This window comes from Plectrocnemia conspersa, unplaced genomic scaffold (genome assembly GCF_051122295.1).
Source record: "Plectrocnemia conspersa isolate PC_06_02 unplaced genomic scaffold, ASM5112229v1 ptg000006l, whole genome shotgun sequence".
In the NCBI taxonomy this organism is placed as follows: domain Eukaryota; kingdom Metazoa; phylum Arthropoda; class Insecta; order Trichoptera; family Polycentropodidae; genus Plectrocnemia; species Plectrocnemia conspersa.
The window spans coordinates 1,206,591-1,230,862 of record NW_028277170.1 but is presented as its reverse complement, the minus strand read 5'-3'; the positions used below and the strand labels follow the sequence as shown (position 1 = coordinate 1,230,862).

Genomic DNA, 24,272 nt, shown 5'->3' with positions numbered 1-24,272 from the left:
TTCTAAAAAAGATTCTTTCATTTCTTTAATAATGGACAAATAGCTGTTGATTGAATTTTCGTTAATTCGTAAACATTCAATTTTGAATGGAACGATTTAATATTTGATTTGACCACATCCTTGAAGTTTCTTGTTAATGTCATTAAAATACGTTATATCACATAATAATATCAGATCGGGGATCGGCTAACTTTTTTACCCATTACCCCGAAATATATTTATTTACACCGATGTTACCCCATTGATTTATTTATAATGTAGAAAATCATATATTATTAAAATTCAATAGATTTATTGAATCTATTTATATGGAGAATACAATTATAATTATAAAATCAATTAACACTTAATGCGCCAGAATCCGATTAATACAGTTTTCGGGTTGGGTCCCCGAAAACTGTATAATCGGATTCCGCTTTTATGAAACTCAATCTTTAACAGACTTTTAATGTCATCTTTGAATATTTTAAGGCGTCAAAGTGGATTAATTATATTCTAGATAACGTGTTAAATTGGGAATGTGTAGTGGGGGACTAGAAAATACTCCAAATTGTTTTCAGTATGTGCGTACGAATCAGGCGCGTGTGATGAGATATCCTCCATTTGGCTCGCTCACACATAAAGTAATGGACACTCAAATAGTACGTCCTCAATTTACTGTTTTGGGGGGTCTACTGTATGTCGTTATTATAATTCTTTCCATACAAAATTAAATAATTAAAAAATAATTAGTGGTTCAAGTTTTTGTTAAAAAAAATTGATCATTAAATCATCTGACCATATGTCAACATAAATCTTACCATTTAATACAATTTTGACCAATCCAATTTAAATTCTAACCAATTAATATAAATTTTGACTAATTGGTATAAATTCTAACCATCTAATGTATATTCTGACTGATGTGTTCTGACCTTTTAATATAAATTCTGACTACAAGCATATTAAAATTCTGACTAAAATCAGTACTTTCATCTGAAGAAACAGAATAAATTTCGACGCTTTTTAAATCGTAAATTATTTAATTTAATAAATCATTTTCATCCATTGCTAAAATTCATATCTTTTATTATATTGCGACTAATCGAAAATTATTTCATTTGTTTCAAAATAAAATCTTTTTTAGTAAAATCGGCAGATAACTAATCGCTGCTTTTAAAAAAGGTTAGGAGCGGGTTTGTGGGAAGATATTTTATTCATATTGTCTACTGACTGCAATTACTTTACAGTTACGTAAACATGTCTGCCCTATGTAATTTGTGGAGGTGCCGCTTCTTTAATTTAATTTTTTAAATGATTGAATAAGTAATAAAAATATTCATTAGCCCCTACATAATGTAATTATGATTTTTTTATAATCAATGCTATCTACTGGCCCAAAAATGTAATGCACAAAACTGTTGTGGAGAACTTTCATCCTATGCGATAGTGCAAGCGAGCGATCTCGCTCAATGGTCAAGAGCGGTTATAGAATTATATAGATTTTTTTAAAAATTGTTTACTGCAATTACCTTACCGTTACGTAGACATGTCTGTGGGTCTATAAAATCTGTGGAAGAGCCGCTTTTATTTTTTTCTCAAACTAATACACAAATAATTGAATAAATAATAAAAATATTTAATCCTGTGCAATAGTTCGAGTGAGGGATCTTACTCAACGTTCAGGAACGTGTTCGCTTGGTATGAAATAGGGGATATGATATTTTATTCACAACTTATACATCTATCTATTTGGCTAGTTGATATATTAACTTTTATCCAACTAAGTTTTGAATGATATGTTCTTGCATTGGAATTTTCTACTCTACTCCAATTTTTATACTCCACGGAAAGTAGCGCAAAAGACATAAAATATATTAAAATTAATATATGCTTCTTTCTGTGGAATATAAATTTTGATTTAAAATTTTCAATACTAATATGCAGCATTATTTTGTAGCTCAAACTACTCCTCAAAATCTGAGTCCCGATCTATCCCATTACACCGTCGATCCCACGACCAGGTATAGGAATTTGAACAAAGGCGCCGTTATGCCTCATCAAGTCATGTGCTTCTACGACACGGACGATCCGACCGCCAAGAACATCGACACCTTAGAATTAATGCCACAAGTTCACACCAAAAAGAGGAAAAGAGGTATATATTTAACTACTTATTGAACAAGTTTTGTGCATGTATATATTATATTTATATTGGATTTCAGATTCTCAGGTGCATCCAGATGCTTTGCTAGCATGGCTGAGAAAGCAGATAGTTTTATTCAATTTAGAATTGGAAAATCTTGTGTCGCCCTTTAAGAACGGTATAATATTGTGCGCGATTCTACACCGATATAGACCAGATTTACTCGAATACTCCACGCTCGATCCGAATAAACCCAAAGAAAACATAGAGAGTGCTTTCGATATATTCGAGAAAGAATTTGGTGAGATTTCATTCAAATACTTGTGCGAATCTTTTGGCGGCTTATTAAAAACAACATTTTTTTCAGGATTGGCTGCCATTCCAAATATAGAAGAAATAGTTGCCAGAAACGATAACACCGATAAAATTTCAATGATCTTGTATTTGTCACAAATATACCATCTGTTTCGAGGAGAAATTCCATTTATACGACATGCTCGAGAGGTAAGATTTAATCTATTAGGTACTACCTGACCCATCCGTTAAGTGTTAAGAATGTTATTTCATGATTTTGAATGCTATAATATCCATAAAAAAAATATATACTTATTTATAACATTGGTACTCTGTTTTGTCCGTATTTTGTTCCTTTCCATACTTTAATATAGACAATGTTTAAATTGATATATTAAGTGACCTTATTTATGACTTATTTATTGTCACGGCAAGTGAATCGGATTGTGTCTCAATCATATTACAGTCCATCCAAGATGTGAACGCTCATCGATATAGTATTGGTGAGAAATATTTTAAGGTGACCGTGTGAAATTACACGTTCAATTAAATTTTTTAAAATACCAATAGAATATTACAGGAATTGTTTTATTGATTACAAAATACCACAACATGACAATAATTTATAATAAAAAAACAACATTTTTTAATTCAATTTCCAACATATGGTCTCCCAACCCTTAAAACAGCCCTAATTTAGTATTGGTAACGTTCTCCTATCGGCGTAAACAAATTCGCAGAAAACTGTATATGTATGCATATATTATTTCCATCACAACGACGATGAATGTTAACATCTTAGATAGACTATACTTTGTCATCCGCATTCCATTACATAGTTTAGCATCAACATCATATTAGAACTACCAATCTTGAGTATTAGTTTGCGCTGTAGTAATCTACTCGGATTTATTAAATTTAAGAGAGTATATTTTTATTGAGTCAAACAAAATTTGAGAATTATAGTATGATACCAGGCACGGGCGGTGAGATAATTTCCCTCTCGATTGCTCGTGTGCTAAGTGACAAGAGTGAGTGAGAGATATGAGCATGCGGTTAGCATGCTCTTATCTCTTTCTGTTACTTAACAAGCGAGCGATCGAGAGGGAAAGTATTTCACTGCCCGCCACTGTATGATACATATTTTTATCAGGGATCACCCGAACCAGAGAAGAAACGAGCCTCTCTACTTAGGAATTCAGTCACTCGTGAAGCGATTGCAATTGCTACAGGTAAAAATCTCCGAAGATATAAGTATCGTTCCCTGCTCTGTTCTATATATCCATTGTAATTTTCAGAGAGCGCAAACGTTCAGAGCATTCCTCAAATACACACGAGGACGTCCGACTCGGAGAACATTAGCAGCCAAAGAAAGTCGAGGAAGCGAAGGAGCTCGTCTAAATATCATGGACAATCGATTGTGAGTGTTTTAAGCATCTAATCAGATTTAAATCGGTGAGGGTCTTTGAAAGGCAATCGGATTACGTTTAACATATTTTAAAACTATATAGGCTGAACGGATGAAAAAGTTGCGCGAGAAAAAGTACGCCAGCGAAGAGGCCCGCAAAAGGGACATTGCAAAGTTTTGCTTGATTTCGAGGTTGGAAGCTAAAAGTATGAGAATGCTGGAGTCCAACGCGAGAGTCGCTCAGTTCACGACTCCTGTGGACGAAGATCATAACATATCAGAGTATAGACAGAATGCGCCCGAGTTTAAAGTGCGCGTTAAACAGATGGAAAAGCTGATGAACCCCGTAAGGAGACTGCCTCGTAGTTAGCTTTTGTACCGTTTGGACATTGTTTTACCAGATTAACCAGCACGGAGACTATTATCAGATTAAAAATTTATCTTACTGAAATGAGATAATTTTATCAGCGATATTGGTTTACTTATACGTAATAATAATAATGTTTTGTATTTTGTATAAATTTAACAGCACGAGTGTGAGATAGTGTTTTATTTTGAGTTATTGCATGATTTTTTTAAAATATTCAGAACCCAATCATTGGATTTAAATCAGTCTTTTCACCCTTTCACCGTTGATGGCAATAATGTCAGTATATTGGGCACCTAATGAACTTTTAACCATCGTAATATAGTTATTTCATATAATTTAAGGTTGAAAAACATTTTTATTGAATTATAAGTTAAAAAATTATGGCATGAATGGGTGCCCATTACATATTAGCAAAGTGCAAAACGGTATGCAAAAATATCAGCCACGGTGAAAGAGTTTAATATTTTGCTATTTAATATTCAATGTAATACCATTTCTAGTTATAATTTTATTCAAATAAATAAACTAATCTAAATTAAATTAAAACATAACTTTTTGACTCTTTAACTATTAGTTTTACAAATACTTTAATCATTTTTAATTATGATATAGATTTGTTGCACTGTGTAATTTTAAATGGCATTTGCATTCAAATATGTAAAGTTTATTGTTGATATAACAAACTTAAACTAACTGAAAAATTGTCTAAAAGAGTAAGTCGTTTTAATTGGATGCTTGTTTTATAAAATGGTAATTACTATATTATTTATTGAAGGAACTGGATCGTCCCGCTTTACCTATTCCAAAAACGGCACTCGGTAGCGAATTCTCTTCGCGTTTGAAGACAATCGAGAGTCAAATAGTCGACGGAAACTCTGGCATTGTCATAAAAAAACCCAAAGATCTTATGAGAGCAATTGGCAAGATAGGACCGGACGATTGGAATCTTAAAAATATTGAGGAGAAGATTCAGGAGAACCAACTTGGAAGAGCTCCGGCGCATGGGAAAGAAAAAGTGCCCAAATGGAATAGAGAACAGGTATGATGGACTTTTGATATCACGTCATTATTCTCGAATTTCTGATTCATTTTTTGGATTGTGGTTAAACATATGTAAGTTCAAGTGGATATAGTCTTTATTCAAGGCAAATCTCGTGTTGGATTCGGCGAGAACAATATATTAATAAATTAATGCTATTCCTGTAGTTCTTGGCACGTCAAACTAAGATCGAGCAACACGGTGCTGAAAAACAAGACGTCGTCGAAGGAAAGTTCCAAGATATCGACTCTTCGTTGAAGCAGTTAGATCGGCAGTTGAAAGAAGGAAACATACTCGAGACCGGCGAGAGAGGAAGGAATAAAGTAGCAAATCTGGCCGCTCAAATTGTGAAGAAAACCACTGATGAAGAAGTTCCAGTTGTTAAGGCTACGAGTGTAAGTTAATTATTATATCTACAAATATTTATGCAATTTAATAGCTTTATTAACATAAACTATCTTTTCAGAATCCCAAGCCGGTTGTAGTGAATCCTGGTAGACTGGACATATGCCACGCTTGCAAGAAGAAAGTCTATCTGATGGAAAAGATCAGCCCTGAGGACAATCTTATATTCCACAAGAGCTGCTTCAAGTGCCACTATTGCTCGCTGACTCTTAAGATCGGATCTTACACTTACGACAGAGAAGGTAAATTCGGCTACAACTTCTTTTGTTCTCACCATTATGGCATGATGGGTAGAACGGCAAAGGCAGCCGCTCCTGGAGCGAAACCCCAAATCAAAGAGAAGAAGGAACACGTACCGTACGAGCAGCCAATTTTGGTACCGATCGAAGCATCCACTCCTATACAAATATTAAACAGAGGTAAATATACATTATTATAATGTAAAATTATTTATATCTTCGGATTAAAATATATGTATATATTGTTATCGATAGATGAGACACCGGAAAGGATCGAATTGGAGAATCAAGCTCATGATACAACGTTGTCTGAAGAACTGCGCGACGAGATTGATGAAGATGAATGGAGCGATATTAACTTTGGAAACTCATTAGCATTAGGAAACGAGTCTAGGTATATTAAATGTATTATTGATTTAACACTTCGTGAAACTAGTGATTAGGCTTGGAACAGACAGCTAATTAAAAAATAAGCAATTGCCTTAAAATTTCTTAACAAATTATAAGTTGTTCATCAAATAAATTTAATAGCATCTTAAACTACAGTGGTCAACGAGATTAGTCAAATTATATATGTGTATATAATATAAAGTGACGAGACGCCCTCCACAAAAATTTTGTCCTTTTCTAAATAACCTTTATATTAGCTACTGCAGCTTTATGCCGAAGCAAAAGTTCAAATATCATTTTAAGATCTTTATGTGTATACAGTACACGGTAAATTGGAAACGTGCTATTTAGGTGCGCATAGTTGGGGGACTAGAAAATACTCATACACATTTTTGCAATATGTACGTACGAATCTGGTGCGTGTGAGATATCCTCCCTTTGGTCCGCTCACACATAAAGTAACGGGGACCCAAATTGCACGTACCCATTTTATCGTGTTATTGGGGGTCTACTGTATACTCCAAATCGGTGAAATAGCTTACTGCGCTCACACATAAAGTAACAGGGACCCAAATAGCACGTCCCCAATTTAAAGTGTTATTGGGGGTGTACTGTAAGGCTGCCGTAATTGTCGGACTACCGACCGGGACACCCCACCCCCCCACAAAAAAAAAACTTTTATCGAAAATCATACCTTTATTATAAAAAATTGCACAATCTTTAAAAAAAATTTTTGAAGACAATTTTAAATCGCAAAGTTGCGGAAACTTAACTTGTTTGTGAATATTTTTCTATGAAAACATCCGACTGTATTTTGACGGTCGTGTGTCACTACACTTACTCGGGAACATTTCGTTAATATTGACTTACATGTTTAAAAAAACATATTCAAATTTGACCCCGAATCTTTTATATATATAGATTATGTATGTATAATACAATATTATCGAAAAATATTTTTTTAATATGCGTAAATTTGAAATCGACCGGGACAAATGATTCTTGGACAGGGACACTGAGATTATGTATGTATAATACAATATTATCGAAAAATATTTTTATTAATATGCGTAAATTTGAAATCGACCGGGACAAATGATTCTTGGACAGGGACACTGGGACACAAACCTTAAAACCGGGACATGTTCCGGGACGTATGGCAGCCCTAGTCCACTGTATACTCCGAATCGGTGAAATAGCTTATTGCACGAAATGGGCAAAAAAATTACCAAATTCATGAAAAGTGCAAGTCCGTTTAATTCATGAATTAGGCAAAGTCAATGAAATAGTAGTGTTTTTTGGAACTAAGCTAAATGTCACTAAATGTCACTTTTAAATGATTCAAACTAAAGCTTTTTCACTACCGCTCGTTCGCTCCTAACTTGTCCAAAATACCTGTCAATAAAATTTGTATGTTATCATATTTATTGTTCTAGTCTTTTGTAGCATACTAAATGAAAATGAACATCACTGTTTATTTTTGTATAACCAAATGACATTTGGTCTAGTAACAAAAAACACCACCGGAGCGCTGCTATCACACTTAACCTGTTACACCATAAGAGACTAAAAATCGACCATACACTCACTATATAAATTGTAAAAATACCTGTACGTCGTCATATTTATAGTTCTAGACTCTTTTGGCATTCTAAATGAAGATGAATACTAGTAATTTATTTATTTTTATACAATCAAATGACATTTGGTCTAGTTACGAAAACTACCACTGGATCGCTACTACTAATACATCATAAACTATCAAAAATCGACCATACACCCACTATATAAATCGTGAAAATCCTGTTAACCATTTGTCGCGTTCAAAAAATTCCATACAACGCTGATTGAATGGATTGGGAAATGCGTTTTCTTATACATAAACTTGTCCTGTTATATTTCGATTTCATTAAGATTCATAGTATTTCATGAAATGACATATATTTTTCTGGTCAGATTCAATGGGAAGGAGGGTATGCCTCCATCTACTCCATGTCACAACGTCCCTGTTTAGAATAAACAATAAAATCGTGCCATCTCCGCCGCAGTGGAAACGCTTGGTTATCTAGCATTCACACTAAGACTTTTATATCAATAATATGATTTAAAATAAGTGAGAATAGATAGCTATCATATTTTTAAAACATAGTGTAATGTAGACGTCTGTCTGTACTTCTTCTTCCGCTTATTTTCCACTGAGAAATGAGTTGGCTTAGTTTGTATTTTGGACTTGACCTAATGTAGGTCAAGTCCTAAATGACGCCTCAGCGTCTTTGTTCTCATCATCCAAATATTTAACAACAATGTTCGAAATGTCATCGTTCATTAGCCAGTTTCGTGTCTGTATATTATGTCGATATCACTATCATATTTTTTTTCTCTGAAATTAGAAAATATTTTGTAAATAAACACAACATAAAAATCACAAAAAAATAAAAAGTAAAACATACCCAATAATTATTTAATTATTGCCGAGAAATGATAATTCACTTTAGTACCCACATAAACGTCGCTCGGAACATCGAAGTATACAACACGACTGAGTCCTCTCTTTCTTGTGAGTGCGAGTGTTTTACCCGTTTGCAAATATGCATTCCAGATTTTCGACAAAATATCTACTGCACTAATGAATGCTTGTTATTATTTTATTCAATGCGTAATATTAGCACGGAGAAATACTTAGTATTTATTATATTTGTATAGACATTTAAATTATTCAAAGCAATGTGTACTAGATACACATTACAGAGAAGGAAAGGTTAAGCAAACATCTAGAGATGTCGTTAGATAAAGGTTTTAATATTACATTCAAGCAATTTTCAATCTATGAAACAACTATATCACACAACCTTATATCAGGTTCAAAAGTAGATGACAGCTAGTTCCGTCATCCGCGCTTGGGGCTTGTTCTCCATGACGGCTGGAGCTGTCAAATGCGGTGAAATTTGTACATCGTCATATTTATAGTTCTAGTCTTTTATGGCATTCTAAATAAAGATAAACATCACTGTAGTGATTGATTTATTTTTATATAATTAAATGACATTTTGCCTAGCTACGATAAACACCACTGGAGCGTTACTACTTTGTTCTACTTTGTTCAATGCATGAAATAAGCAAAATAATTATTGTCCAATTAACGCATTCGGCAGATAATTTGCCTAATTCGTGAATGAAGCAACTGGCTTCCACCTGCTTATTTCATCGATTCTGTGTTATACTTTGATCTCTATTCAAAAGAAAAATATAAAGTTGTGATATTTTATTATATTGTACAAACATTCATTCCATAGATGTCAGCACAATAAATAACATCGCAGTATAAACATAGTTTCATCCTCATCTCCCGCTTTTAATCGAAGATTCTCGTCTCCTGCATACCAAATAATATGAATTAAAAATATAATTTTTCTCCATTAATATTATGACAGTTTGTCCTGTGCCATCTTATACAATTAGGCCTTACAACAGCTGATGACATATTTTATCCTACTGAGTTTTAACATTTTGTTCTATATGTTAAGTTTCGTTCAGTTGTTGGAAGACTGATTTTAAAAGATCTCGATGTGATCTTAATAGAATAAAAATCGACCATTATTTATTACAATAAAAAATATTTATAGTGGAAATGCTGACGATGATGAAAGTTCTTCAAGCGACGAAGAATATTCTGAGGCTATTGATGAAAATCAAGATGAATCAGATTACTTAGGTATTAATTTCACTAAATATTACATTTATTTAGTTTTAAAATGGTTAAAAAATTACTAATAATTTCTAGATGATTCTCAACCTTCCGATGTCGGATCCGACGGTGAATATACAAATGGCAGCAGCAGCGATCACTTCAGCTACCACGAGTACTCCAGTGGTGGTAAAAATAAACGCACACGCGTGAGTTGCGATAGTTATGACGATTTTAACGCATTGTCAATTTTCAGACGAAGAAGGCGCTTCGGGTACCGAAGGCTCCGAACAAAGAGTCGCCAGGGAGCAAAGAAGACAAGAAGTCGCAATTCAAGCTCCCCCCCTTACGAGCTCTCCCACCGACACAGAGGTTATTACTTTATCTAATAATAATGATACTCAGATTATAAAAAATAACGGTTACTCCAACGTCAATCATCTCGAAGTAAAAAACAATTTATTGGATTACGACAGTGATAATAATTATGGATCGTGTGAGAATCTCTTTGAAGAACTGTATAAAGAACAGCAAAGGAAAGAAGCAGCAAATCAAGTAATTAAAGAATCGAGTTTACCGCCATCAGCTGGTGTGCCTAAATCGGAAAAGTCTAATTCACCATCATCAGCTTGTGAGCCTAATTCTGAAAAATCTAGTTTACCCTCATCTGAGAAAACTAACTTACCGACAACAGCTTCTGAGCTGAAATCTGAAAAATCTAGTTTACCGTCAATAGATAGTGAGCCTAAATCTGAAAAATTAGGCACTAAAAAAATCAAAAAACCTAAAGCAATTAAAACTCCGAATGTTAAAAAAGATGATGTTGCAGAAAAGAAAAATAATATTTTGAAGTACTTCGGAGTGAACAATAAAAATGATGACAGCAATACTAAAAAGGTCGATAAGAAGAAAAATACTGTAAGCAGTTTCTTTACGTCTAATAAGAAAGCGAGTAATGAGTCAATCGAAGACGATGATAAGAAAGAAACCGTAAAGACCGTAAGCGTGAAATTGTCATCAATGTTCGGGATCAGTGCGACCGTTTCAAAGACGGTTTTGCCTGAAAAATATTTCACTTCAAAAAACAAAGAACAAGAACCTAATAAAGACGATTCTAAAAAGAGCGACATAATTAAAAAGTTCTTTTTTAAAAATAGTGACAGTGATGCTGCTTCAAAGACTGATCAAGAACGTCGAAAAAGCGAAGTAGCGATTAAAGATCCCAGTCGTAAAAAAGCTTCAAAAAATAGTCTTGCATCGCAACATGAGCAACGTGAGGATACAAATAGTAAAAAAACTCCGAAAAACGATGAAGAATTAAAAGTTGATTTTTTAGAAATGAATAAGCAAATTAATGAATTTAAAGTCGATTTTTTATCATTGAATAATCTGATTAACGCTTTTAAGGATGATAATGATAACGGCTTAGAGCTTTCAACGGATATTATTAATTATAATGTAACAAAATTGTGTGACGATGTGAATGATTCAACCGTTCCGATTATTTTAGTAGACGATAATACCTTGAAGTTATCTTCAATAAATGAGGATGTTGATAATATTAGTTCTGCAGTGATTGTAAATGAGTTTGATGTGTTGTTTGAGAAAGATAATAATCATTTAGTAAATGATTTTGAATCAAATGATAATTGCTTAGAAAATACGACAAACATTGAATCACCATTAAATGACTATATTGAAAATACTGATACAATCCCTGTCATTTTAATTGATGGACTTGCATTTGATGACGAGAATAGTGTACCTTCTGTAGATGTAAAAGAATTTACAATTAATGATGAAACAGTGAATATAAACGCCAGCTGTATTAGCTTAGTGACAAGTGTTTCTTGCGATGAAAATATATTAAACGAATTGAGTGATTATGATTCTGCGGCGGTCGAAGATGAGTTCGATGCGTTATTAGAAGATGCTGATATTCCAGTCGTTGAGTCAGAAATAGATAAAGATTATAATGAACAGCATGAACCGTGTATTGCGATTGAAAATGAAATAAATGTTTTATCATTGAAGAATCTAATCAATGCTTTTAAAGAAGCTAACGTGGTTAAGAACAATGTTCCGATAATTTCAGTGGAACGCTTAAAATATAGTGACATTTCCGCTATAACGTCAGTGAAAGACGATCAGATTGTTTCATCAAATGATATATTAGAAAATAATAAAAATTTAATGACAAGTTGCACCAGTTTGGACCAGGAAAACTTATTGAACAATATCGGCGATTTTGACTCTACAGTAATTGAAGATGAGTTCGATGCTTTATTCGAAACCGAAGATCAGATTTCTGATACTGTTGATAGAACTAATTCAGAAATTCGTATATTAAATGATAAGGACGAATCAGATGTTGATGCTCAATTAAAAATAGATATTAGTGTCGATAAATTTAAGAATGCAGAAAAGATTAATGAAACTGTAGTTGACGATGGTACTAAGGTCGTTAATGAGAATAAGGAAACGATTAATGAATCAGAATACTTGAACGAAGAGGTAGTAAATGTATTGAAATTTGATCAACGTTTTATTAACAGTATCGTTGATATAGATCAAGTTTCAAGTTCAATTCCAAATCATCAGATTGAAGACGTGTTTACCTCTTTAGTTGAGACTGTAAATTCTAATGAAATCATAGAAGATATTAATGATATAAAGGAGAACAAGAAATTAAGCAATGAATCACCTTTACACTGGAATTCAATAAATAATGTGGATTGTGAAGCTGTAAGTGCTGAATTGAAATTAGATGAAAAAAATAATAATACAATTGAAGACGAATTTGCTGCATTGTTTGAGACTGTTGAAAATTCTAATGAAGCTGTAGATTATATTGATGATAATCCTAAAATCATAAATGAAAACGTAGAAATGATGAATGAATCTGAATGTTTAAATGTAGTCAATAATGAAGAAGCAAGTTTATTGAAAGTTGTTGAACGTTTTAATAATGCCATTGTCGATATTGATCAAGTTTCTAATGCATCTGATTCAATTCCAATTAATCAGATTGAAGACGAGTTTACTAAATTATTTGATACTGTAGAAAATTCTAATGATATCATAAATGAGATTAATGATAGCAACGAGAGCAAGGAATTAAGCAACGAATCACCTTTACACTGGAATTCAATAAATAATGTTGATTGTGAAGCTGTAAGTGCTGAATTGAAATTGGACGAAAAAAATAATATAGACAATCATAACGATGCAATTGAAGACGAATTTGCAGCATTGTTTGTGAGCGTTGAAAATTCTAGTGAAGATTATATTTATAATAATCCTAAAATCATAAATGAGAACGTGGAAACAATCAATGGATTTGGATGCTTAAATGAAGTCAATAATGAAGAAGCAAGCTTATTGAAAGTTGATGCAAGTTATAATAATGCAATTGTCGATATTGATCAAGTTTCTAATGCGAGTGATTCAATTCCAATTCATCAGATTGAAGACGAGTTTACTGCATTATTTGATACTGTAGAAAATTCTAATGAAATCATAGATGAGATTAATGATAGCAACGAGAGCAAGGAATTAAGCAATGAATCACCTTTACACTTGAATTCAATAAATAATGTGAATTGTGAAGCTGTTAGCGCTGAATTAAAATTGGATAAAAAAAGTAATATAGACAAACATAACGATGCAATTGAAGACGAATTTGCAGCATTGTTTGCGAGCGTTGAAAATTCTAGTGAAGCTGTAGATTATATTGATGATAATCATATGATCATAAATGAGAACTTAGAAACAATCAATGGATTTGGATGCTTAAATGGAGTCAATAATGAAGAAGCAAGCTTATTGAAAGTTGATGCAAGTTATAATAATGCAATTGTCGATATTGATCAAGTTTCTAATGCGAGTGATTCAATTCCAATTCATCAGATTGAAGACGAGTTTACTGCATTATTTGATACTGTAGAAAATTCTAATGAAATCATAGATGAGATTAATGATAGCAACGAGAGCAAGGAATTAAGCAATGAATCACCTTTACACTGGAATTCAATAAATAATGTTGATTGTGAAGCTGTAAGTGCTGAATTGAAATTGGACGAAAAAAATAATATAGACAATCATAACGATGCAATTGAAGACGAATTTGCAGCATTGTTTGCGAGCGTTGAAAATTCTAGTGAAGCTGTAGATTATATTGATGATAATCATATGATCATAAATGAGAACTTAGAAACAATCAATGGATTTGGATGCTTAAATGGAGTCAATAATGAAGAAGCAAGCTTATTGAAAGTTGATGCAAGTTATAATAATGCAATTGTCGATATTGATCAAGTTTCTAATGCGAGTGATTCAATTCCAATTCATCAGATTGAAGACGAGTTTACTGCATTATTTGATACTGTAGAAAATTCTAATGAAATCATAGATGAGATTAATGATAGCAACGAGAGCAAGGAATTAAGCAATGAATCACATTTACACGGGAATTCAACAAATAATGTTGATTGTGAAGCTGTAAGCGCTAAATTGAAATTGGACGAAAAAAATAATATAGACAAACATAACGATGCAATTGAAGACGAATTTGCAGCATTGTTTGCGAGCGTTGAAAATTCTAATGAAGCTGTTGATTGTATTGATGATAATCTTAAAATCATAAATAAGAACGTAGAAACAATCAATGGATCTGGATGCTTAAATGGAGTCAATAATGAAGAAGCAAGCTTATTGAAAGTTGATGAACGTTATAATAATGCCATTGTCGATATTGATCAAGTTACTAATGCAACTGATTCGACAACAATTCATCATATTGAAGACGAGTTTACTGCGATATTTGACAGTGTAGATAATTCTGATGATGTTGTAGATTATATTGATAATAAACCTAAGAACATAAATGAGCATTTAGAACCGAATAATGAATCTGGAGTCAATGATGAAGATTGTGAACTGAAATCGGATGACATTAAAAACACCAAATATATTAACGTAGATGAAGCTAATGATACAATTGGGGATGAATTTGACGCAAAAAATTCAAATATCGATGATAATGAAAACGAGGTAATTATCAATGAACCTAGCTACTTGAATGGAATTGATATTGAAGAATCGGACGAAGAAAATAGTAATGAGGTTAAAATAGATAATGTTCCTGATGTAACGGATATTGTAAATGTTAACGATCACAATCCTGCGATCATAAACGATAGTATATTTATAGAAGATACAGGTTTTTTTGTTGAAACGGTTAAAAATTCGCTTAAAGATTTCGATGAAAATATTAATGATAGGAAACTGGGCATTAATAGTGACAATGATGAGATCGTAGATGATCTGAAAGATTTGTCTAATGTTGATTTAACTTCTACTAACGGTAATGAATTAATTTATAATGATGACACAAAAGATACAGACGAAGATAATGAGATTGACATTGACAATAAACCTACAAATAGTAATCCTATTCCTCCAAAAAGGCACAAGAGAAACCGAAAGAAGAAGGAAACTCCACCGCCTCCTCCGAAACCAGCAAGGAGGAGGAATAAAAAACATAATTAACTATCTGTAATAAACACACATACGTGTGTATGTATGTGTGTATTAGATGCAATGTTTATTTTTAATATGCTCTTGTATGTATGTGTTAAAATTATTAAAGTTAGCTCAATCAACCATTTAAATGAATTTTAGGATAGTAATTACAATATATATTTCTCTCTCAATCTCTCTCTCTCTCTCCCTCCCCTTCGATCGATCGATCGATCGATAAGCGACGGTTACGTCAGCAGTAGCAACGGACATGTGAGGTAAATCATTCTTATAAAATAGAGAGCAGTGTTTTTTTAATCTTAACAAGGACTGTACGTGCTAACCAGACATGTCCGTTGTTTTGCTTTTATAATAACATAAATATGTATTTATATGTATATAATACATTATGTACATATATCAGCTTTCTCATCAAATCTCGCATAGATTGCTTTTGATTATGACCTATGGGAAAATAACAAAGTTCGACTAAAACAATGCCATTATTCTCCTCCATTATTTTACTAATTGTGTTTAATTGTAGAATCTGGATTTTATATGCACGTGTTGGTTTTGACTTTTGCTTATTTGAAATATATTAACGTTCAATTCAAACAGTTGCTCTTAAAACATCACTGTATAATCAAACGCCTTCAGGAAAGATCCTAGATTTACTATAGAGTGGGCTAGATGGTCTGAAACGAGTACGTTTTGAAGAATGTGTTCCATGACATTTATTGGGCCGTCATTTCAGATCATTCAGACTTTCTCGGTCCACCTTATAGCTCTCATTACTAATGTTAATAGAAATGTATATTCATTCAATTAGGCATGTGTTTGTTGCCAATACATAATTAATGTTCAAATTATTTTTTATAATCGATATGATCCTAACGAGGCCTTTTTGTTTTTCAGTTGGCATCCGATGAAGAATCTAGTTCGGAAACATCGGAGCCTGCCAATTCGGCGACGGAAGTATCGACTGATTCTGAATTCGCTCACGATGAACCGACACCGACTCGCGATTTACCTTACATTGTTTTCAACGACGATTACGTGTGTAAAATTCGAGGCACGTATTCCAAACACGCCGAAGAAAATCGGAAAAACAACCTTAGAAATGCAGAGAGTAAGTTGAGGAAAAAGAAGACGACTCCGCCGCTAGTGCAAAATACGAACAAAACCAGTCTCTCTAAGGTGCAAGTGAAGACGGGCATGATAGTGAACGGTAATGTCGAGAAGAGCAACAAAGATAACAAAGACATTCATCTAGAATTCAAGCTGCTATTACCGGCCGAACCAAAACCTCCGATTATTACTATCGCACCCATTGGAGACTACCTCTTAAGCAGAACTCAAAGTACGAGCGGAATCGCCACTAAGCGAGCGCTGGAATTAAAGAAAAAGTATCTACTCGGCTCTCAGTCTACGTTCGGTCTTCAAAAATCCGATTCCGCTTCCCAGTTAGATTCAAAATTCAAAACGTTCCACAGTCACATCTCAGAATGCCAGAAGTTACTCAATCCAGCGCCAAATATCAGTCCGTCGCCAGATATGCAGGCGTTCTTGGACAATTCGACCAAACGTAACGGTACTCTTCTGTCGCCGACGAACCTCTCTCCGTCGATCCTCTTCGATTCCGGTCCGCTAAAACCAAAACTACCCATATTCACCTTCACGAGTAACTCGAATTCAACGTCAAACTCCAACAACTTTGACAGCAACGACTCTATAGATAAAAACACAATCTTAGAGGATAATACGGTACTCGAATTGCCCAACATCACCGATAATACAATAAGCGACGCGTCTACGAATTTAACCAACGACGATAAGACGCCTACCGCCGAAACCATAAACGATAAATCAAAACAAACCCTCTGTGATAATAGTGTAGTTATAAGGCCACAAAGCCCTCTATTGGAGACTTCCATCGTAGTGCCGAACATCCCCTGGTCCGATAAAGACAAGTCCAACGATGAAAACTCAGGTACCGATATGGAATCTGATTCTTTAGTCAGCGGAGACTCTTCCTCCGATGACGCGTGCAGTAAAGAAGGAGCTCACGATAGCATAGCTATTCCGAGAGTCGAGGTAAGGAAACCCTGCGGCGAAGTGATGCAATTAGATAGCTTGATGATCGTAGACGGTAAATATTCCAGTTCCGAAGACGACAAAATGCAAGTGACGCCTTCGCCGAAAAAATCTCCTTCGCCGTCGAAGAACTATGAGAAAAAGACAGAAGGTCGAGCAAGTCCTAATTCCGATTCGGGTAACGACATCACAGCGTTTTTCACCGATAACGAAGCTCTCGATTGGGCCGTGGACGGTACTTCCATCGATATGGAATGCAATTCGAATACAAAGAATAAAAGTAAAAATGGCAAACGTTTGAGCAAAAATAGCTCATGGGAATTGCTACTGAGCGGCGATTTAGAACCTAGCGCTCACGTGTGCGGCAAAGACGATAAAAAGCCTGAAAATGCACGTAACATATTAGCTTACGATCACTCCGATATAGATTTCATGGATTCGGGTTCCGAGGAGAGTCTCATTGAAAATTTGACGACATCGAAGAACAGAGAACTGGCGACGAATAGAGGTTTTGTCGAGTTCGTCGATATAAACGTGGGCTTTATCAGTTATTTGGCCGAATCGCCGGTCGTCGAGGCGGTCAACCGTCATTGCGATTCTCCGGTCAACGATAGATCGATGGATTTTATAGAACAAGGCGCTTATATACTTAAAAATGACACTTATTTAAAAGACTTGGAAGTCATCGAGCCCAAAATAGATAACGTATATAAAAGCAGTACAGAGACAAAGCTCAAGGAAAATGTTCTGAATGAAACCGAAGCCGTGATCGTACTGCCGGTCAAAGAGGTGAAAGACGTAGAAGTCCCTATAGTAAAAGAAGACGTTAAAATTACAACGAATCTAGAAAATATTATAATACCAAAGAACAACAATTTCAGTTTTAATCAAAGATTAGAGAAAAAAGAAGAGAAGTCAACGCCGAAGAAAGAAAAGGTCGACATCGTCGTTACAACTTCAATCCATAAAGAACCGCCGATCATGCAAAGTGATAAGAACTCGAATTTAAAAAATTTAAATAATGATGTCAATTTAAACGTCACTTTGCCTGTAATAGATCCTCTAATATCTAAAAAGTCATGCAATTCGCCGAAAACTAATAGAAAGTTGGAGGAGATCACCAAAGAAAAGGTTAAACAAAAGGACGTGATACACCAAATGGTCATGGATAAGATGTCTAAGACTTCTTTGACTTCGGAGAAGCGGTTGAATAGACGTTCGCGTACTTCGATTAGTCCCGAATGCTTCGGTAAAAAGAGTACTCCTTTAAATACCGGAATGCTGGACGTAAAAAAATTGGAAGATAAAGTCGTCGTTTCAGAATGTATCAAACCGCTTGTTAATAAATACGGCAGTTATATTTCAGAGGTAAAGTTGACGCTACTGAAAGACAAAGGTGTGGAAGACGAACGCTTAAACAATCAGCCGAGTCGAAATTCGAAACTCAAGTATCCGAGCAACTCGGAAGCGTTTTCATTGCCCGATTTACCTCAAGCGTTGTATCGGGAGAACGTTGAAGTTTCACCGAACGCGCTCAATAACAACGAAGTCGAAGGGAAGCTGTCTGAGAAGAAGCACACCAAATACAACTCTAAAGACATGAACTATCATGATATATCTCCGTTCGCGCACCACGTGGGAATCGTACCGGGATTCAGACAATTGTCACTCGACGATTGCTCAGGGAAGCTAGTTCAAGATGTGAAATTTTTACGCAAAAGCGACGTGCCTCATAATGACATATTCAACGCTCAGTCCAAGTCTTCTGGAAACCTATACACCAACGACTACAGTCCTTATAGCGCCGAGCACGTTAAGAAGGGGAAAAACAGGGACGGGGAACGGAGGAAGAGCATCATAAAGACTGTTTCTGACTTTTTCAAGAGGCGGGACTCTGCCGGACACATGGACAAGAAGAATCGCCTGCCCAAGGATAAATATAAATCTAAAGTAAGTGATTTGATACACTTTTAATTTGATATTAACAGATTTTAAAATATAGGGATGTAAAAAATATACAATTTCAACGTTTCTGTAACTATAACGAGCCATTGCAGATCTCAGAAAGTCTCAATACATTACAGGCCGTTGACGGACTTATGTGTCATTCATTTTTTTAAATATTTTACATAGTAATTATAAATTATAAATATGTTTAATTTTTTTTTAGTTTTCTAGTCATAAAGTTAAATAACATAATATAATTTTTAGCAATAAAAAAGAATAAGAATAATTATAATAATAATTGTGGGTCATTCAGGGCTCATTTTTTAAATTAAAATTATAAATAGATTCTGTTACTTATATTTTATAAAATTTGTTATACGTATATTCTTACAACTATAGCGAAATTATGTCAGTCAATAAAAAAAAAAAAAATTCTAATGGGTTTAACAAAAAGCTGTATATTTATGTTGTTGGTACGGTGATCATTGCTCACATGGTTTGACAAAAAACTATATATTTATGTATGGTTTTGTTTTATTACATTTTTTTTTGAGTTCATATACAATATATACGATTATTTGCCATTTACAAGCTATAAACCATATTGTATTACAGTGGATTATGATAATATGTTATTAAAAACACCGATCCTTTGTGTGGAAGGTTTTGAAAATGTTTATTGATTTTATTGATTTATTCCATCTAATACTTTATATGCTACAAAGATAAAATATTTTAATTATATATAACATATCTAAATTTATGGTTCAGTTATTATCGCACAAACAAAAATTGCGCACAGTGAAAATTTCAAACAAAAATTCCGACCACATATAAGTCAATATATATATAAAAAAAAGAATGTCTGTAATTAAAAAATATCATGTTTTAAAAATATTTTACAATAATATTAGTAATTTACATTGGTACACTTACAAATTTTCATTTAAAAATAGAGAAAATAATAAAAGCAGCTGAAATTATGTGAGAGTAAAATATATTTGATAGTTAAACAATCATCTATGTTCAGAATTTACGCTGTGTGGAATTTACGTTTGCGCAATAATCCGGTCACCTAAATTAATATAATATATCATAGATAATATTATGTCTTGGTGGTAGAAAAAATATGTTCTTATGATTGTTTATGAATAGTATGTATAATGTAAAGTGTTGCGGTAAGATATTGTATAAATTTTTCCGAGAGATCACATACTATAGAACAGAACAGAATTACGATTGCATTCGTTCCAAATTATTCTAATTAGGATTTTTTTTCCGCAGTCCTGCAATAACTTGGATTATTCGGAAGGACCAGTAAGGATCATTATTTAATATATAATGTATTTATATATTCGCTAAGCATGTTTTCGTGTTTGATTCTATCATGTATCGATCTTTTATAGCTGTATTGGGATCAGAACCTTTTTATATATTCTGCTTATTTGTGTTTTTTTTTTCATTTTTTTGTGTGCTTATTGAGTTACCTTATTGTCAAATAGCAAGCTAAAGTTGTTTATGATTCGATGGTAATAAATCTATTCTAGCTTATTTTCTTCAATAAAAATCGCTTTTCAATATAATGTCAGTGTAAGTAAGTACGAATAACTTACGATGACAAGTTTTCTGACATTACTTTTACAAAAAGAGAATATTTTCTACAATTCTACACCATAATGTCAATTAACATGTCGTTGGATCTTACAGTTAGCTCTTTGATGACGTTGCGTGCTTGTGTTCTTCTTTTAATTGTCACTTTGTGTGTCGTATTGAATTAATTTTGATTTACAATTGCAGGATCATAGCAATTTGGATGAATCTACACACATGTCCAACATTCAGTCCGATGATGATACCGTACCGCCGCCGATACCTCCGCTCCCAACGAATATTGGTCAATTTTCAGGTATTAAAAAATTTAAAGAATCTAGTTGAATTTGTACTGAAAAACTTTTCATACCTAAATTAGATTTATTATGAATGATGTGAGGTAATATAAAGCAATAATATTTAGTTGTTACAGCAATAAAAAAATAATATATTCATCATATTTATTTACTTCAAAAAATAAAATATGTATCAAGTTTGATTTAGTACTAGATTTATGAAACTTATCAAATTTATGGGTTTCTGATTTATGTATATTCTGATTTGATTTGTATGAGACAATATTTTTTTTTACGACTTTATTTTTGAAAATCTGGTCCCTATATACCCATTTTTAATGACACCTGTCAAATTAACGGGTAATTTTTTCAAATACCCTTTTATTAAACTTTAATTATTGAGACTTATTTATTGCTAACATTGTAAAAATACGTCTGAATAGTGATAAAAATCTACAAATAGTAGAAAGAATTTCATGTATGCAATACCTGCTTTTATTATTACTTCGCCAGCCATCCCTATCATATAAAAGGGGCGCGGTCATTTCTCTGTTACATAACAGAATTACTGATACTGTTAGATTTGCCTGAGATAAAGTAAATGTATTCCTTTTATGTTGACACATCGCACATATAATACTAAAATATAGAACATGTAAAATTAAATTCAAAAAATTTGCACCGAATTATCCATTTTATTCTGCACTTTTTATTTCAAGCAATATGGTCATATTCAACAAATAAGTTGTATGAATTTAAAAATAAAATAAAATAATATTTTCGGTACTATCGGTATTTTATTTTGTAATACCAGTAATACCGAAAATAATTTTTCTCCCAATACCGGTATTACCAGTATCGGTACTATCGGTATTGAAATTCATAGTTGCAACATAATTCAATTAAAATTAATCATCTAATATAATTTCAGGAGAATCAGAAAACATAGATTCATCAGCGGAGCAGCACAAAAGTTCCTGTCTTCTTGCATTCGAAAGGTATAGCATCATTTTATCATCAATATCATGTCACATATATTAATTACATACTCTCGCAATCTATCTTCTCACTTATAAATTGGCACAATGGAGACACAGCATGCATAATATTAATAATAACTTTTTGCTATCTATCATACTTACAACCACATATATCATGGTAAATGCTAGTATTAAACGTCATATTTTATTTTATGGGGCAGTCTTATGAGGTGGTGGTATAGTATTTTTTAAATGATGTGGTTTTATGTGGTTATACTGTATCAATATCGCATCGTCGTCGTACTAATATATGACGTATGTGTCGTCTTTTTTCTCATCAGAAACGTAAAGATCAATAAGACCGAGAATAACTTGAAAGTGCTGGAAGCGAAAGAGCACGAAATGCGGATGCAATATGAAATAGCGAAAGCGTCGGCGATTAAGCGACACTCGCACAAGAACAAAGCGGTGATGGAGCAACTGATGACGCTGAAGCGGTGCGTGCGAAAGTTGCAATTTCAGTACGAGGTCGAAACGTTTCTGCTCGAGGACCTGCGTCTCGAAGAGCAGTATTTCGAGCTGCGTTTGAACTTGTCGAAGCCGCTTCAGTCAAGTATGAAAAATTTCATGTTATTGTAGTAGTACAATTATCAACGTGTTGAGACGATATGTTTAGATTTGCGATGCTCTTTACTGTTCCTTAAATAATTTTTTGCATATGTAATAAAGAAAACATGGCTATTAGGTTAATTTTATGTTATTTAAGAAAGAATTTAATATTTTAATTGGATTACTAGTAGCTTCTTCGTCACTATCTTGGCAATATAAATAATTAAAGTAAAATAAACATGCTGCAATTGGCATCGTTTTTAAAATCGATTTCATCGAAGTGTTGCTCGATTTTGAAGCCATTTGTTGTAAGGTTATGTAAAAATTAATTCGCAGCTTAACGTTTTGTAAACAAATCATATTGCTAGTGTTTTTAATGAGACACAAAATATGAAATTATAGTATAGATTTCATTGCAAATCTAAATGTATCAGTTTTTTTCGTGTATGGGACATAATCATCAAAGAATATTGGTAACTATATTCCTTAACCTCTAAATTTAACTTTCAATATTAACTGCATTCACGCATAAGCCAATTAGTGCACTGTGTGCTTATTATAACACTTAAAATACAGCACCCGAAATAATATATTTATATATAAACGTTCATTCATTCATCCATCTTGTAGTTCAACTAACAAGGTTTTTTTAAGGAATCTGTTTTGATCATCTAAATATTTTCATTCATATTTATGTTTTCAGAGCGAGCAAAAATAAATAAAGACATGATGGACATATTTGTCAAGAGGCAATGTTTAGCCAACAATCTGAATCAAATAACTCAAAGGTTTGTTTGGTTTATTGAAATATACTTCATTAAAATAAAAAATATATTATATTTTTACATTTTCAGATATTATTCACGTAATTCAGAGGACGATATGTTGGAAGAGTTTGGATTGTTGAAAGAAGCTTGCAGTAACACAAAATAAAGCAGCAAACCCACAAAATGATTTATTATCTAAAGGCTGTTATATTTTTAGTGATTGAGACGATCCAGCTAGAAACGTATTTTGATATACTATAAAAATATATTTCTAATATTTTTTTTAAATTATATAATCATATTTTAAATCAGCTCAAAGAGACAGACAAATCGTTTGCTAATAACGAAAAAGACACATTTAAAATTTGTATTTACGAGCTCAGTTTAGGAACGTCAGTGACGAGCAACAGCTTCTTACTGATTTTTTAGGAAATGCCAAAATGTATTTACAGATATTTATACATTTCGTTGTTGCTGTTTTTTTTTTTATTATTTTTTTTATTGTATTTTGTTA

General features: G+C 33.1%; 1 protein-coding gene across 8 annotated transcripts in view; it reads left to right on the top strand.

Moving 5' to 3' along the window:
• The window catches only part of Mical (Molecule interacting with CasL), a 94,347-nt gene extending 70,405 nt beyond the window's left edge, over window positions 1-23,942 (top strand). For 2 of the 8 annotated variants that reach the window (XR_015809916.1, XR_015809917.1), the window contains exons 9-22: window positions 1,940-2,137; window positions 2,205-2,426; window positions 2,493-2,629; window positions 3,573-3,651; window positions 3,718-3,839; window positions 3,931-4,173; window positions 4,973-5,236; window positions 5,404-5,631; window positions 5,703-6,060; window positions 6,136-6,274; window positions 9,894-9,982; window positions 10,052-10,144; window positions 10,212-15,753; window positions 16,391-17,856. Coding sequence is in view for 3 of the 8 variants with exons in the window: in XM_088187530.1 (XP_088043656.1) it covers window positions 1,940-2,137; window positions 2,205-2,426; window positions 2,493-2,629; window positions 3,573-3,651; window positions 3,718-3,839; window positions 3,931-4,173; window positions 4,973-5,236; window positions 5,404-5,631; window positions 5,703-6,060; window positions 6,136-6,274; window positions 9,894-9,982; window positions 10,052-10,144; window positions 10,212-10,327; window positions 16,391-19,519; window positions 20,801-20,833; window positions 21,314-21,422; window positions 22,334-22,400; window positions 22,724-22,995; window positions 23,695-23,779; window positions 23,846-23,924 (6,062 nt within the window). In the remaining 5 variants the exon portion in view is untranslated. Of the gene's footprint in view, window positions 1-1,939; window positions 2,138-2,204; window positions 2,427-2,492; window positions 2,630-3,572; window positions 3,652-3,717; window positions 3,840-3,930; window positions 4,174-4,972; window positions 5,237-5,403; window positions 5,632-5,702; window positions 6,061-6,135; window positions 6,275-9,893; window positions 9,983-10,051; window positions 10,145-10,211; window positions 15,754-16,390; window positions 19,520-20,800; window positions 20,834-21,313; window positions 21,423-22,333; window positions 22,401-22,723; window positions 22,996-23,694; window positions 23,780-23,845 lie in introns of those variants that run through there. The other 6 variants (XM_088187530.1, XR_015809919.1, XM_088187533.1 and 3 more) reach the window with 6 other exon arrangements.
• Window positions 23,943-24,272: the final 330 nt, after the last annotated feature.